Source organism: Oncorhynchus gorbuscha, linkage group LG13 (genome assembly GCF_021184085.1).
Source record: "Oncorhynchus gorbuscha isolate QuinsamMale2020 ecotype Even-year linkage group LG13, OgorEven_v1.0, whole genome shotgun sequence".
Classification (NCBI taxonomy): domain Eukaryota; kingdom Metazoa; phylum Chordata; class Actinopteri; order Salmoniformes; family Salmonidae; genus Oncorhynchus; species Oncorhynchus gorbuscha.
The window spans coordinates 50,218,063-50,233,152 of record NC_060185.1 but is presented as its reverse complement, the minus strand read 5'-3'; the positions used below and the strand labels follow the sequence as shown (position 1 = coordinate 50,233,152).

The following is a 15,090-nucleotide window of genomic DNA, read 5'->3' as shown; positions in this document are numbered from 1 at the left end:
TCTGGCTGAATGCGAGTGAGATTTATAGAGTGAATGAATCCTTGCATTTTGGCTGATCCATATGTGGTGTCAGATTGGGTGGAGAAGAGGTTGGTGAAGGTGACTCGGAGTGGACTCGTGATGATTTATCGTGTTTCCTTCGCCCAGAAGGAGCGGGCGCTCTGGATTACACGATTAGGGACAAGATTTGCAACTTGCTTTGCTCTTCGGAGCAGGGCGCCGTTGAAAGGAGTGATAACGGGGTTGCATTAAGTGTTGAGGAGGAGCAGTTGAAATGGAAGATTCCCGGTGTCTGTAACGCCCACCATTTGGTGAGACGTAGATCCGGTGGACAGCATGGGGAAACGGAGAAGACATTATCTGTCATGTTGAGTAAACCAGATTATGTCAAGGTAGGAAGTGTCAATTTCCTGTGAGAGTTTTTGTTCCGACAACACACACACAAAAAAAAGTGTTCTAGGTGTCAAGTTTATGGGCATGTTGCAGCAGTGTGGAGGGAGATGCCTCAATGTGAGAAGTGTGCCGGTGGGCATGAGATGAAGGATGTGTGGTATCGGTGGAGAAAGTTATATGCCTCAGTTTTGGGGGTGCCCATGAGGCTGGCGTTCGGAGGTGTCCGGTGAGAGAAAGGCAGATTGAGGTAGCCAGAGTTATAGTAGTACAGAAAGTGTTGTATGCCGAAGCAGTGAAGAAAGTGGTAGAGAAAGATGGGTACAAGGTGAGGGATCCTGAGAGGATTTGTGTGAGTAGTCAAAGACCAAGAGAGAGTGATGGGAAGAATATGTGCCTCAGTAAGGTGGACTTTATAGCATTTATAGCCATGGCTGTTAATTGTATTGCAGAAGTGGATCGAAAGTCACGGAAAATAGAGTTTGCTGTGGCGAAGAAGTACTTGGGATTGGGGGATTTACTGCAGAACAGTTGTATAGGGTGTTAGTGTCATGTACTCTCAGACCATCGGTCTGGAGTAAGACTAGATATGGTTAAATAGTGGAAATGGGGTGGTGGATTTTTTTAGAGTGCTAATAGTTGTCAGGGCAAATTTCCTTTTCCCCAACTTGTATTACCACATCAAATAATTGAATGTTGGTAGTACATGAATTACCTCACGGACCAGTACAGTAGGTGGCGTTGTATGCATTTACAAGTTGGATGTGATCCAAAGAGTTTTATAACTAAACCAAGGTAGTCATTTCCAATGGGAACAAGTGCGTCATCGTGGGAAGAACAAGTAAGGAGGTGGGCAGAAACAAGCATGAGCTAGTGAGATCCTATTGGCGCGTTCTAGCATGTATCTGCATATTTCCGTTAGGGAACGCTTACTCTGTGAAGTGCACACGTGCAATAACTCAATTCCCCTTTGCACTCCTTCTAAATAACGCAATTTAAAAAAAAAAATACATGTTGTAAAGGGTAAAGTCTACAAAACTTACTCCACTCTGTTCATAACAGATTTTAGTGTTGGGAACAGAAAACTGTATTGAGCTCAAATGTTTCATCGATGAGAAAATGTGCAGAATCTCGGCCAAAATCCACCTGGTTCCATCTTCTCCCACTGCTGGCCAGTGGGCTTCCTCTCACTACCATATTTGTAGTGAGATGAAACGCCAAGCGGATGCTTCACATTTCTACATCCGGTGAAATATCGGTCTCGTTCTATCTGTGCTCGATCTCTTTGGTTCAAGCACACATCGCGCAACTTTTGACGTTCTGAAGTTTTCTACGACAAAGCGAACGAGTGGTTTATCAAGGAAGCAACTCCGCTGGTTGGAGACGTGGCTCTGCTTGGCTGCCATATTGAAGTAACTCACAGTGAAGCACTACAAGCAACAAGCAGTTTAGCTAGCTATCCAACTATATTTTCTTTCTAAAGGCGCTTTAGATTTACTGGAACTCGACTGAGCAAACACCATCGGAGATTGAAGATCGTTTTCCTGACCATCTGAGATTTTAGATTGTTTTCCTAAAGAGAGACCAACAATGGTGAGCACAGTCACATTTCAAGTCTTTTCCGCTTAGCTTAATCATAACAACAAACGTTAGCTTGCTACCATTAGCTAGCCCCTTGGCACAATGAATTGAGAAGCAAATCAAACTTCACTTGACAAACAACCACAAAGGTAGCCACTCAATGTTATTTGGTAACTTATTAACTATATAATGCTACTATTACTTAGCAGCGTTGTAATGTAACGTATCGATGTTAGTAAGCTAGCAGTTAACTAGCTAACGTTACCACAAATGTCAGCTACTAGTGCTTGGTGACAGTTCAGTTAGCTAACGCTAGCTGGCTAAGTTTACTAGGTAACTAGCTAGCTACAATTTAACTAAGTTAGCTAGATTGATCTTTACATTTCACTGGTTGTCTACTTTTGGCTGTCTGCTAACTGTGTTAAGCTGGTAACGTTAAATACTTGGCCGTGGTAGGCTAGTTAACTAACTAGCTAACATTAGTTATCGTGATATGTCAACAAATGGATCTTGGCTGTATGACATTGTGATTGATTTGCATTGCGTAATCTAGTAAATTTAAGTCTAGTAAATTAAGTCATTTGGATCAATGCGTTATCGTGCCTTGGTCCTGGTATTCTGTGATGGTAAGTGATTTTTCACATATAGCAAATTGTAGCCAGCATATGCCCACCCTATCTTTATACTTGTTTACACACTGAACTTCACTGGGGTCAGAACGCAATCATGGTTACATTAACACAATAAAGCTTGTGTGAGATATAGGTCAGAAAACGTACCTCAATGTAGGGATGGGATATGCCACTACTCCAAATTTTACCTTTACACCCTGATAGATCAAGAAAATTGAAATACTGCTTTTTTCCCCCCTGGGAAACTACCCTTTTGTCCTCATGCTAGCTAGCTGTAGCATATCCCGTCCCTGCATTGAGGTACGTTTTTCGACCCATATCACACGCTGGTTTCACGGTGTCTTAATGTAACTGTGATTGCTTTCTGACCCCAGTGCAGCTCCGTGTGTAAACAAGCTTAAGGATAGGGTCAGAATCTGCTTTCTAATTAAATTGGCACATAACTACCTTTCTTGGCCCACATATTTGTACCACCCTGTCTATCACGCTGTCATCCATTAATGGAGACATCCCACTTCTTAACGGATGTTTGTGATTCTCTCTGCTCGCTGCAGGTGCTTTTGGCAGCGGCGGTGTGCACCAAGGCAGGCAAAGCCATCGTGTCACGGCAGTTTGTGGAGATGACCCGGACGCGTGTCGAGGGCCTGCTGGCTGCTTTCCCCAAGCTCATGGGCTTGGGCAAGCAGCACACGTTTGTGGAGACGGAGAGCGTGCGCTATGTCTACCAGCCGTTGGAGAAGCTCTACATGGTGCTGGTCACCACCAAGAACAGCAACATCCTGGAAGACCTGGAGACGCTGCGGCTCTTCTCACGCGTGGTATGATACGATCCGACGCATCTTTATTGGTCCATTACACAGAGGTTTTGCAGCCATAGTATCCAGGACCCCCACACACACACACACACACATGACAGGCTGGGAGCAGCACAGGGGATAACCCTACGCCATAGCAGCCCATTTCTGCTTACGAGTTCAGAGTTTATCCATCCCACCAATAACTTCAAATGGGATCATATCCCACTAGATACTAGAACGGTATTATGACTTTTGGTTTGATATGGAAGCATTCAATTGTGTTTTTCTGTTTTCAGATCCCAGAGTACTGCCGTGTGCTGGAGGAAGGGGAAATCTCAGACCACTGTTTTGACCTGATATTCGCCTTCGACGAGATCGTGGCCCTGGGCTATAGGGAGAATGTCAACCTGGCCCAGATCCGCACCTTCACCGAGATGGACTCTCACGAGGAGAAGGTGTTCCGGGCAGTCAGAGAGGTGAGACACTTGTTGCTAAAACGCCCATAACGTCCAGAGGATGTGTGGCATTAGCTTATAGCAACCACGATTTAAAACGTTCCCCCTCATCTGCTCGGTCCCCACAGACCCAGGAGCGAGAGGCCAAAGCAGAGATGCGGCGAAAGGCTAAAGAGCTGCAGCAGATCAGGCGAGACGCCGAGCGCTCGGGGAAGAAGGTGCCGGGCTTCGGCGGCTCCGGCAGTGCCGGGATGAGCAGCATGTCCTCAGGGTCCATCATCACAGACACCATCATTGAACCCGAGAAACCCAAGATGGCTACCGTCCCAGTCAGGTACGGAAATTATGGAATTTCGGTGTTGAATTTGATTGTGTGTATAATTGTCTTAGACTGTGCTCCAATACACAGTGATTGGCAGTTAGGGCCCAGTTTGTCCTGATAATGTGACCAGGGTGGGAAATTGTATTTTTGGTCCAACAGCCACAGTGGCAGTTAGATGATAAAATCGACCAGCCACCTCTTTTGTGTTGTTTCTAAAACAAGAAATGTATTCGTAGTAAGAAGTAATGTGGTATATTGCTCCATTCAATTTCATTTTTGTGACCTAAGTCTTTTAACCGATGTATGTTAAAAGCAATCATTTAGTTAAAATAGTGAAACAAATAAACTGTTCTACAACTGAACATTAAGAATCAACAAAGTGCCTGCCCTGCCACAAAATGCTGAGTGAAACGGCTTATTTATTGTTATTAGGTCAGAGCTCTGACACTGCCATTTTTTACAAAGAGTATATAAGTTTATATTTATGAGAACACAAATAAATTGAGCACAATTAAAATATGTGTTTTAATGATAAGACATGACATAAAGTTTATGAATAAAATGGTTTTGGAGTGTGTAACCCAGACACATTTGAGTCATTAGGTGAGACAAATGTTCAGCTGCCTCTTCAAGGGGGGCCATTACCATGGTAACGGTTATTGAGAATCTCTGCATCTGTGTTAGTAACAGACAGTTGCAGCAAAATAATGTTGGAAAAACAACTTGGCGTTTGAACAAAAATGATGTAACTAGACAAGAAACACTTTAGTAGCCTTTCGTCAATTCAACCAACTTCTACTGGCCACCAATGTGGCTGGTGAAAGACATTCTTTCCCGCCAATGCCCAAAATTCTGCCCGCAATTGGCGGGTGTTCATTTCTCACCCTGAACGTGACCTGACTAGGGCTGTTGCGGTTACCATGTTACAGCGAGTCATGAAGGCAGTCAAATTCCACATGAACATTTAGTCACGGTAATTAGGCTTCTCCAAGCTCTGATGCTGGTCATCAGCGGCCTACCAAACTTGCTAACAGCCTGGTACTCGGCACTCTTTTGTCCCTCTAATCACTCTAACATCAATGCAAATGTATTTCTAAAATCTAATCAAACAGTTAATGAGAGCCCATCCGCTCATGTTGTGCAACATTTCTATAGGCTATGCAAATAGGGAGAAAACAGTGTGATGGCTGTTAATAAAAAGAAGAGGATCAGCTTTCTATAAGCTAGGCCTTTTATTGATTTCTCAACTTTCCTAATATTAAGCACATTGCTTATATTTAGATCAGGAATATGGCCTAGCTGGCTGCCATGAAAATAAACCACTGGGAAATGCGTCGTCCGTTCGCTATTTAAGCGCAAAGATGACATGTATTTATTCCCCGCTGCCCCTGTTTCGATACAGGTGCATGTTAATGGTCCATTCTAACAAATATCACACACACATTATTATTTAGTATATGTAAAGATGAGATTAAACCAAGAATAGTCTGATGGGTGACAATATTAGCCTATCACTTGTGAATGATATATTATCACTTGTGAATGATGCTCAGCATAAGAAACAATGCCTTTGCCTTTTTCTTCTGGCTTCTTTCGAACCATAGTCGCACACCTTATGTAGCCTAGCCTATAGGCCTAAATGTTTTAATAAGGTTTGTATCACAAGTAAAGTGGCCAAATAACGTCTTAAAAATTAAGCACAGGAATCCCCTTTACAAGGGGTGTAGAGCCTAACTGGCATATATAAGCAGCGCATGAGTTTCAAGTTTGGTGAAGTTAATTTTCACCATAAAAATGCACCTTTATAATAATAGCATTACATGCATAATTACATTTTTCGGTCACTTTTGATAATGGTGTTTTCCCAGGAAACGTTTGCGCTTTTAGCCTACTACCATGCGCACATTACTGTGCTTATAATGTGAAGAAATAGCCTAATAGTTTATCAACATTTTAAGCTAAATGTTCTGATCTGTTGTGTCAGCCACATTGCATAATTTTTATTTATTTTGAAGCTAGTGGTTGTATTAATTTGGGATCTATCGCATTCCATAACTGTCCCAGACTGTTTGGAATACTTATTTCTCACACAAAATAGGTCGACGTTTGTACTATGGGGGATAGTAGATTGACTTTGGCTAGTGCTTTTGCTGTTCGTTAGGCCTACTCATCTTGTTGGCTGACGAAAAGTAAATGTGGACAGTTCATCCAATATCTTCAATATGCATCTCGGAATTGGATAAAAGCGTGTGCAGTTGCGTCCCCGATGTCGGTCTTCACTTGTAGCCTGTGAGAAATAGCCGACCACGTGACAGCGAGCCATGTGAGTGAGAGACTCTTTGGATTGCGCAGCACACTCTGGGAGCAGGGCACAACGCACAAGTCCAGGCCTTTTTTTAAAGGAATGGATTTTTTGGGGTGCGTTACGGCCATAAAGGGGATGCCTCCGTGAAATTCGAGTCATTATCAAGTGCTTGAGAAATTGTGAATTCGACTTTTGCGCAAAAAAAAAAACAAAGCAGAGCTCATGCTTTTCAAGCAACTTTTTTCAAATCATCATTAGTCTCATCCTGCAGCCTTACAATGTATTAAAAATAAAAACATATAGTCCAACTAAAGTTACCTGAATAACTCTAAATTAAACATATAGGAGTACCTATTTCTTTGTTAACCGCTCAACACAGAATAGTGCGCGCACTCCCTCAAATCGTTTGAGAAAATATATTTTATTTAGCTTTGTTCAATTGTATTCTTCATACTATAAAATAATGCCATGGAATTCTAAGCAAATCTTGTCTGCTAAATGAACTAGTGTAGCCCACAGCCATTTGGCATAGCCACATAAGTACCTTTTCTTCTGAAATAGACTGCATTTTCTTCATGTCATACTTCTTTAGACCTGTCTAATATAATAATGGATTTATTGGGAAGGTGTAGTAGGCAATATTACATGGATTTATTAGACTTTTTTTAAATGGCTTATTAATAGGTGGAAGCCAGGAGATCCTAAATGTGTTTATTAATTAACGGTCAATTACTGTGAGACCGATAGTTATTTGCTTGACAATCACCGGCTGACAATTTTGGGAAAGCCCTAGACCTGACTAGCCCTAGACCTGACCGTGAAAAACTCTGGGCCACAGATACAGATGCTGGTACTGACGATCGTGTGTCTCCCACAGGCCGACTGGATCCAGCAAAGCCCTCAAGCTGGGCGCCAGGGGGAAAGAGGTGGACAACTTTGTGGACAAGCTCAGGGGTGAGGGGGAAACCATCACGTCCAACACAGGGAAAAGGCCTTCGCTTGCGTCCAATGTCCTACCGCCACCAGTTAATGTGGAAAGGTACATTATTCCTCTTAAGTTTTAATCTTTGATAGTAAGCCAAGGTTTATCTTGCATTCAATGTCTGTGCATGTGCTTTACCATTGACATAATTCCCGTGTGTGATTGCAATGTGTGTGATGATAAAACCTCAATCTTGACACCTGTGTATGTTTTCCTCAGTGTCCACATGAGAGTTGAGGAGAAGATCAGCCTGACCTGTGGACGTGACGGTGGTCTACAGAACATGGAGCTCCTAGGCATGATCACCCTGAGAGTGACCGACGACAAGGTCAGCCGCATCCGCCTGATGGTCAACAACTACGACAAGAAGGGAGTACAACTGCAGGTGAGTTGGTCAGATCCTGACTGACCCATGACATTTTGTAAAGACTCCTGGATGGTGTCCAGTAGGGCACAACGTTGTGGAAAAATCCAGTGTTCTTATTTGACTAGTAACCCCAGCACGATTACAAAATGTTTCTCCCCGTGTGCTCATTCTGAACACGGCCTAATGTATTCGAAGATTTCTGTAACTATTCATCCCATATTAGACATATGTACTCTACCGGTCAAAAGTTTTAAGACCTACTCATTCAAGGGTTTTCTTTATTTTTTTTACTGTTTTCTATGTTGTTGAATAATAGTGAAGTTGTCAAAACTATGAAATTAAATAACACATGTAATCATGTAATAACCAAAAAGGTGTTAAACAAATCAAAATATAATTTGATATTTGATATTATTCTTCACCTTGATGACAGCTTTGCACACTCTTGGCATTCTCTCAACCAACTTCATGAGGTGGTCACCTGTAATAATTAACAGGTGTGCTTTGATAAGTTCATTTGTGGAATTTATTGCCTTCTTAATGTGTTTAAGCCAATCAGTTGTGTTGTGACAAGGTAGGGGTGGTATACAGAAGAGAGCCCTATTTGTTAAAAGACCAAGTCCATGTTATGGCAACCGCTCAAATAATGCTTGGCTATGAAAAGCCAACTGACATTTACTCCCGAGGTGCTGACCTGTTGCACCCTCTACGACCACTGGGATTATTATTATTTGACACTGCTGGTCATCTATGAACGTTTGAACATCTTGGCCATGTAATTATAATCTCAATCCGGCACAGCCAGAAGAAGACTGGCTACCGTGCTTCTACGTCTGCATTGCTTGCTGTTGGGGTTTTAGGCTGGGTTTCTGCTGATGTAAGAAGGGCTTTATAAATATATTTGATTGAATAAGCAAAGAGAAATGACAGTCCAATACTTTAAGACGAGAAGGTAAGGCAATGTGGAACATTTCCAGAACTTTGAAAGTTTCTTCAAGTGCAGTTGCAAAAACCACCAAGCGCTATGATGAAACTGGCTCTCATAAGGACAGCCACAGGACAGGAAGACCCAGAGTTGCTGCTGAGGATACGTTCTTTAGAGTTACCAGCCTCATATTTCAGCCCAAATAAATGCTTCAGAGTTCAAGTAACGGGCACATGTCAACATGAACTGTTCAGAGGAGACTGCATGAATCAGACCTTCATGGTTGAATTGGTTTCTTTGCAGCAAAAGGCAAAGGGTGGCTTCTTTATGATTATTTTTTATTTAACCAGGGAGGCTAGTTGAGAACAAGTTCTCATTTACAACTGTGACCTGGCCAAGATAAAACAAAGCAGTAAGACACAAACAGAGTTACGCATGGAATAAACAAACAGTCAATAATACAATAGAAAAAAAGTCTATATACAGTGTGTGCAAATGAGGTAGGATGAGGGAGGTGAAGAAGAAATCTCAAACACATTTTTTTGTTACTCCATGATTCCATATGTGTTGTTTCATAGTTTTGATGTCTTCACTATTCTACAACTTGGAAAATAGTAAAATAATATATATAAAGTAGGTGTTCTAAAACTTTTGCCCAGGTAGTGTATGTCCACTGTGTTGGAATTGATTGTATCTCCCCTGGTATTTAGACACATCCCAACGTAGATAAGAAGCTCTTCACTTCAGACTCTGTGATTGGTCTGAAGAACCCCGAGAAGTCTTTCCCCCTCGACAACGACGTGGGGGTGCTGAAGTGGAGGCTCCAAAGCACAGACGATGCCCTCATACCTCTAACCAGTGAGTGTCATTCCAATGCCTTTCTCCACCCGTCGTCCTGCCGGCACCATCTTCGATCTGCAATTACTGTGGTAGGATTTATTCAGTGTTAACGACAGTATTTTTAAATGTCATTGTGCCTCGTTTTGCCTGTAGTAAACTGCTGGCCTTCAGAGAGCGCTACTGGCTGCGACGTGAACATAGAATATGAACTGCAGGAGGAGAGCCTTGAACTGAACGACGTAGTTATTGCTATCCCAATACCGTGAGTACATGGGTGATTAAAAATGACTTTTCTTGTAATGTGTTGACTGTATAACAACCTTGCTGGGTTTTCTTTTGGCCGGTTTCCCAGAGACCGATTTTTAAGCATAGCCCTGGAATAAGAAGTATGGGTAATGGAGTTTCTCCATTGAGCTGGTTTTTAGTATAAGACTATGGTTCATTTGTGACCAGGTAAACCAGCCTAAAGTTTGATGGTTGCGTTGTTTACAGTATATGGTTGTATTTCCTGGTGCAGATCTGGAGTTGGGGCACCCGTGGTTGGAGACGTGGACGGAGAGTATAAGCACGACAGCAGACGGAACGTTCTAGAATGGAGCCTACCCGTCATAGATGCCAAAAACAAAAGCGGCAGCCTGGAGTTCAGTGTCGCCGGGCAACCCAGCGACTTCTTCCCCGTCAACGTGTCCTTTGTGTCCAAACGCAATTACTGCGACATACAGGCAAGTTTCATCTTTTTTTTTTTTTTTTTTTACTTCGAAGCTTACTAACTATGGCCATTTAGGCCTACGGTCAATGATGGAACACAATGCTCTTGCGATTCCCTGCATTTCACTCGTTACATTGATTCTTTCCCCTCCTATTCCCTCAGGTTGCCAAAGTGACTCACGTAGAAGGAGACGCACCAGTGAAATTCTCTTTAGAAACTTCGTTCCTCGTCGACAAATACGAGATCCTGTAAAAAAACAAAATATATACGTCAAAGCTCCAGAGAAGACAAAATAAATACTCGCCTGCCTGCCTGCCCGCCTGTGGAACATTTTGAGACTGTACACATCAACAGGATCCAGCCCTTCAAAAGCCCTTCCCGCGGTGGAGCGCAGTATTGGTGTATTTATGTTTGTATGATAGAGAAAAAGATCTACAGTGTGTGTATATATAGAGTTCAATTTAACGGGCAGCGAAACATGCTGTTATTCGCCGAGGAGAGGCTTGAAGTCAAAACACGAGGACTAAAGGGGCAGCAGGGAAGGGAGATGGGTGGTGCGCTTGGTTAAGTGGTGGGGTAGAAACCGTACTAGCTACAGACAGGCATCAGGGACATGTTCACTAGAACACAAAATGGAAAAAGATAAGCACTGTTTTGCAACAGAAAACAAAATAATATATTTTCTCATTTTGAGGAAAAATAAAATTAGCCTTTCTAATTGTATAAGTCCAGGTAGTCCCTCCCTGATTCAGTCAGTTTTCTTCCATTTGGGGCCTAATGAACATGACCCTGTTGTGTTGGCTGAGGAGCTAGTCGGTATTCAGCTGGTTCATCTTCCCTGCTATTGAGGTTGAGTAATTAAAATCATCCCCACCTCCAAAAGAGTTATGCATCCTCTACCAGAGACATTTTGTATTTTATACATTGGACCAGATTTTGAAGAAAGTGGGACTGCCTAGGTGGTCTTTAATGGTTTTGTTTCATAACTGCAGGTTCACTGCAAATCCATTTTAATGGCACCTGTTTACCCACTAAAGGCATTTTTTTCCCTCATTAGATTGATTAATCTCAATATGTAGCTTTAGGTATTGGCTGTGGTATTGAGAAACTGTTAAGATGGAAAAGAGTAAGCAGCCAATTCACAAGGCAAACCACTGCGTTTGTGGCTATAGAAGTTCTCAAAAAAGTAATCATTTAAAAGCTCCATAGCAAGCTCGCCGTTGACTATTTACAAACGTATCAGTTGTTGAAAAGGAAGAGCCGACCAATATACTGTGGTTCATATCAAACAACCATCAATAGAGGGAATACTTTGGTCCTACTGCGAGGAGGACTCTCCTGCCCGTGACACCACCTCCTCCTTGATGACTCCAGTCATTTACTCCCATAATGAACGGATGATCTTTAAAATCCACTTAATCAAAAGGACAACGTGTAGTGGTTTCATATGTTTTGGTTTTGATGTTTTGTTTGTATTCCCAGAATTTCAATGCGGTTGGTTGGATAATGGGGTTTGAAGACGGCTAGATGGGACATTTTATCTGTAAAGAAATACAGATGGGGAATCATAACATTCCAGTATAAAATGTGAAGCAAAACATCTTTAATTGATTAAAGTGTATTATTCAACTTTGCGGTCTTGGGTTTTTTGGTAGTTAATGCATTGCAATGATGTTAAAGACCGTTTGGTTGTTCAGCAACAAAACTGATGCTTGCGCAACTATGGGGCAGAACAAAGGTTATGTGAGCTACATGGATCACTCCAATATATTGGTATCACTCCACAGCTGAGGGATACATCCGAGGTGAGGATTTACAGAGTTACTCCCATCTACCTGTGTCGCGGCTGGGGTCCACCCCTATATATAGACCCCATGGCCACGACACATGTTCTCTACATCATTTTTGAGGCTCCTCTAGCACCGTAGAGGATTAGAGTGATCCATATAGCTCACATAATCATGGTTACATACGTAACCTCCGTTATGTTTCCCTACATTGGAATACCCGTACCAGATTTTGTCGGTGCTAGAGGGATCTGAACAGCCAGCGGCGAAGTCCCAGCGAGGGGCTGTCAGTGGAAGGGGTGTCCAGGCACAGTCCCCGGAATGGGAGGCAATGCCCAGGACCGCTGAACCAACCGCAGAGGGACGTGCCACATTTACCCGATTAGTACCTAGCAAAGGTGCAAGAGGAAGCCCAGCTGGGCGCAATACAGATATCAGCGAGGGCACTCCTCTCAGTAGAGCCCAGGTTGCAGCCACACCTCGTGTTGAGTGTGCCACCACAGACCCCACCGCCTGCCAGCCAGGCGGTATGCTGTCATAATTGTGTCATGATCCCGTGAGAGAGCCTCTGCTTTGATAACCCAGCCCCCAGGAGACTCACCATAGTAGACAAAGAGCTGGTCTGTTCTCACTGACTGTGTCCGCTCCACATAGGCAGCCAGTGCCCGCACAGCATGCAGGCGCGAGGCCCAGACTCCCCCGCTACTGCCGGGGGTTCGTAAGCAGACAGGATAAAAGGGATGTTCACATGCCTGTCTGACAGAACCTTTGAGGGGAATGAAGGGTTAGTGCTTCAGTATTTTATCCTAAGAAGCTGGCCAGACACAAGAAAGAGTATGCCCATGCTGGTGAGGGACTACTGGACATAGAGACAAACTCACAATGCAGGAAGAGGTTGACAACAAAGGCGACAGGGTGGTAGTGCTAGAAACTCGACGCCTAATGATTCTCGTTTCCATGCAGGGCACTCTGGGATCAAAGCCAGTCTCAGGAAAGACAGAGACTCAGTATTCTGGCAAAACATGCACCCAAGAAATTAAACATTGTGTGGCTGTGTGCAGTATATGTAACGCTAATCTACCTAAGCAGCAATAGGAAACGCTGCAGCCACATGACGTACAGTTGAAGTCGGAAGTTTACATACTACTTAGGCTGGAGTCATTATAATTCATTTTTCAACCAATCCACAAATTTCTTCTTAAAAAACTATAGCTTTGGCAAGTCGGTTAGGACATCTACTTTGTGCATGACACAAGTAATTTTTCCAACAATTGTTTACAGACAGATTATTTCACTTATAATTCACTGTATCACAATTCAAGTGGGTCAGAAGTTTACATACACTAAGTTGACTGTGCCTTTAAACAGTTTGGAAAATTCCAGAAAATTATGTCATGGCTTTAGAAGCCTCTGATAGGCTAATTGACAACATTTGAGTCAATGGGAGGTGTACCTGTGGATGTATTTCGAGGCCTACTTTCAAACTCAGTGCCTCTTTGCTTGACATAATGGGAAAATCAAAAGAAATCAGCCAAGAAATTTAAAAAATTGGCGACCTCCACAAGTCTGGTTCATCCTTGGAAGCAATTTACAAACGCCTGAAGGTACCACGTTCATCTGTACAAACAATAGTACGCACGTATTAACACCATTAACACCAACGCAGCCGTCATACCACTCAGGAAGGAGACTCGTTCTGTCTCAAAGAGATGAATGTACTTTGGTGCGAAAAGTGCAAATCAATCCCAGAACAACAGCCAAGGACCTTGTGAAGATGCTGGAGGAAACAGGTACAAAAGTATCTATATCCACAGTAAAACAAGTCCTATATCGACAACCTGAAAGGCCGCTCAGCAAGGAAGAAGCAACTGCTCCAAAACCGCCATAAAAAAGCCAGATTGTGTTTTGCAACTGCACACGGGGACAAAGATCATACATTTTGGAGAAATGTCCTCTGGTCTGATGAAACAAAAATAGAACTGTTTGGCCATAATGACCATCGTTATGTTTGGAGGAAAAAGTGGGATGCTTGCAAGCCGAAGAACACCATCCCAACCGTGAAGCACGGTGGTGGCAGCATCATGTTGTGGGGGTACTTTGCTGCAGGAGGGACTGGTGCACATCACAAAATAGATGGCATTATGAGGAAAGAAAATGATGTGAATATAATGAAGCAACATCTCAAGTTAAAGCTTGGTCGTAAATGGTTCTTCCAAATGGACAATGACCCCAACCATACTTCCAAAGTTGTGGAAAAATGGCTTAAGGACAACAAAGTCATGGTATTGGAGTGGCCATCACAAAGCCCTGACCTCAATCCTATAGAAAATTTGAGGGAATAGCTGAAAAAGCGTGTGCGAGCAAGGAGGCCTACAAACCTGACTCAGTTACACCAGCTCTGTCAGGAGGAATGGGCCAAAATGCACCTAACTTATTGTGGGAAGCTTGTGGAAGGCTACCCAAAACGTTTAACGTTTAACTCCCAGGCTTTTGAAAAAAAAGCAAAGTCTTGACTCGGATAATGGGCCCCAGTTCAGTCAAGTCAAAACATAGCTTTGTTTTTTGCAAATGCCTGGGAGTTCCACTATGTGACCTCGTCACCCTACCACAGTCAGAGTAATGGTTAGGCGGAGTCAGCAGTGAAACAGCAAAGACTCTCATCACAAAGGCTATGCCGGAAGGCACAGATGTGTGGCAAGCCATTTTGCCGTGTATAAATACTCCCACAGAGGGCTTCGGCGGCAGTCCTGTACAGCGCTGAATGTCTCTGTTGCCAAAAACTGCCAAGCTCCTCGCACCAAAGGTCATTAATGATGTTCAGGCACACAAACTTGCATGTCAGGACAAGTCAAAACATTACCATGACGATAATGCAAAAAATCTGCCTGTAATTTAACAAGGCCAAGCTGTCTGAGTGCTTCTGGCACCTCAAGCCAAGTATGTCACATGGATTCTTGGCACATCAGCGCAAGGTCATGTGAAGTGCAAGTGAAAGGAT

General features: G+C 43.1%; 1 protein-coding gene across 1 annotated transcript; it reads left to right on the top strand.

The window, feature by feature from the left end:
- Positions 1–1,661: 1,661 nt before the first annotated feature.
- Positions 1,662–11,934, top strand: LOC123993100 (coatomer subunit delta-like). The gene is made up of 10 exons (XM_046294884.1): positions 1,662–1,983; positions 3,158–3,421; positions 3,697–3,876; positions 3,984–4,189; positions 7,360–7,521; positions 7,684–7,849; positions 9,467–9,614; positions 9,750–9,858; positions 10,114–10,318; positions 10,468–11,934. The coding sequence occupies exons 1-10, from the start codon at positions 1,981–1,983 to the stop codon at positions 10,555–10,557; spliced, it is 1,533 nt and encodes a 510-aa protein (XP_046150840.1). The 5' UTR covers positions 1,662–1,980; the 3' UTR covers positions 10,558–11,934.
- Positions 11,935–15,090: the final 3,156 nt, after the last annotated feature.

Excerpts from the sequence above, each read along its gene's own strand:
- LOC123993100 (XM_046294884.1), top strand. Across the intron at positions 7,850-9,466 it reads AGAAGGGAGTACAACTGCAG|ACACATCCCAACGTAGATAA; the intron begins GTGAGTTGGTCA and ends CCTGGTATTTAG. Across the intron at positions 9,859-10,113 it reads GTTATTGCTATCCCAATACC|ATCTGGAGTTGGGGCACCCG; the intron begins GTGAGTACATGG and ends TTCCTGGTGCAG.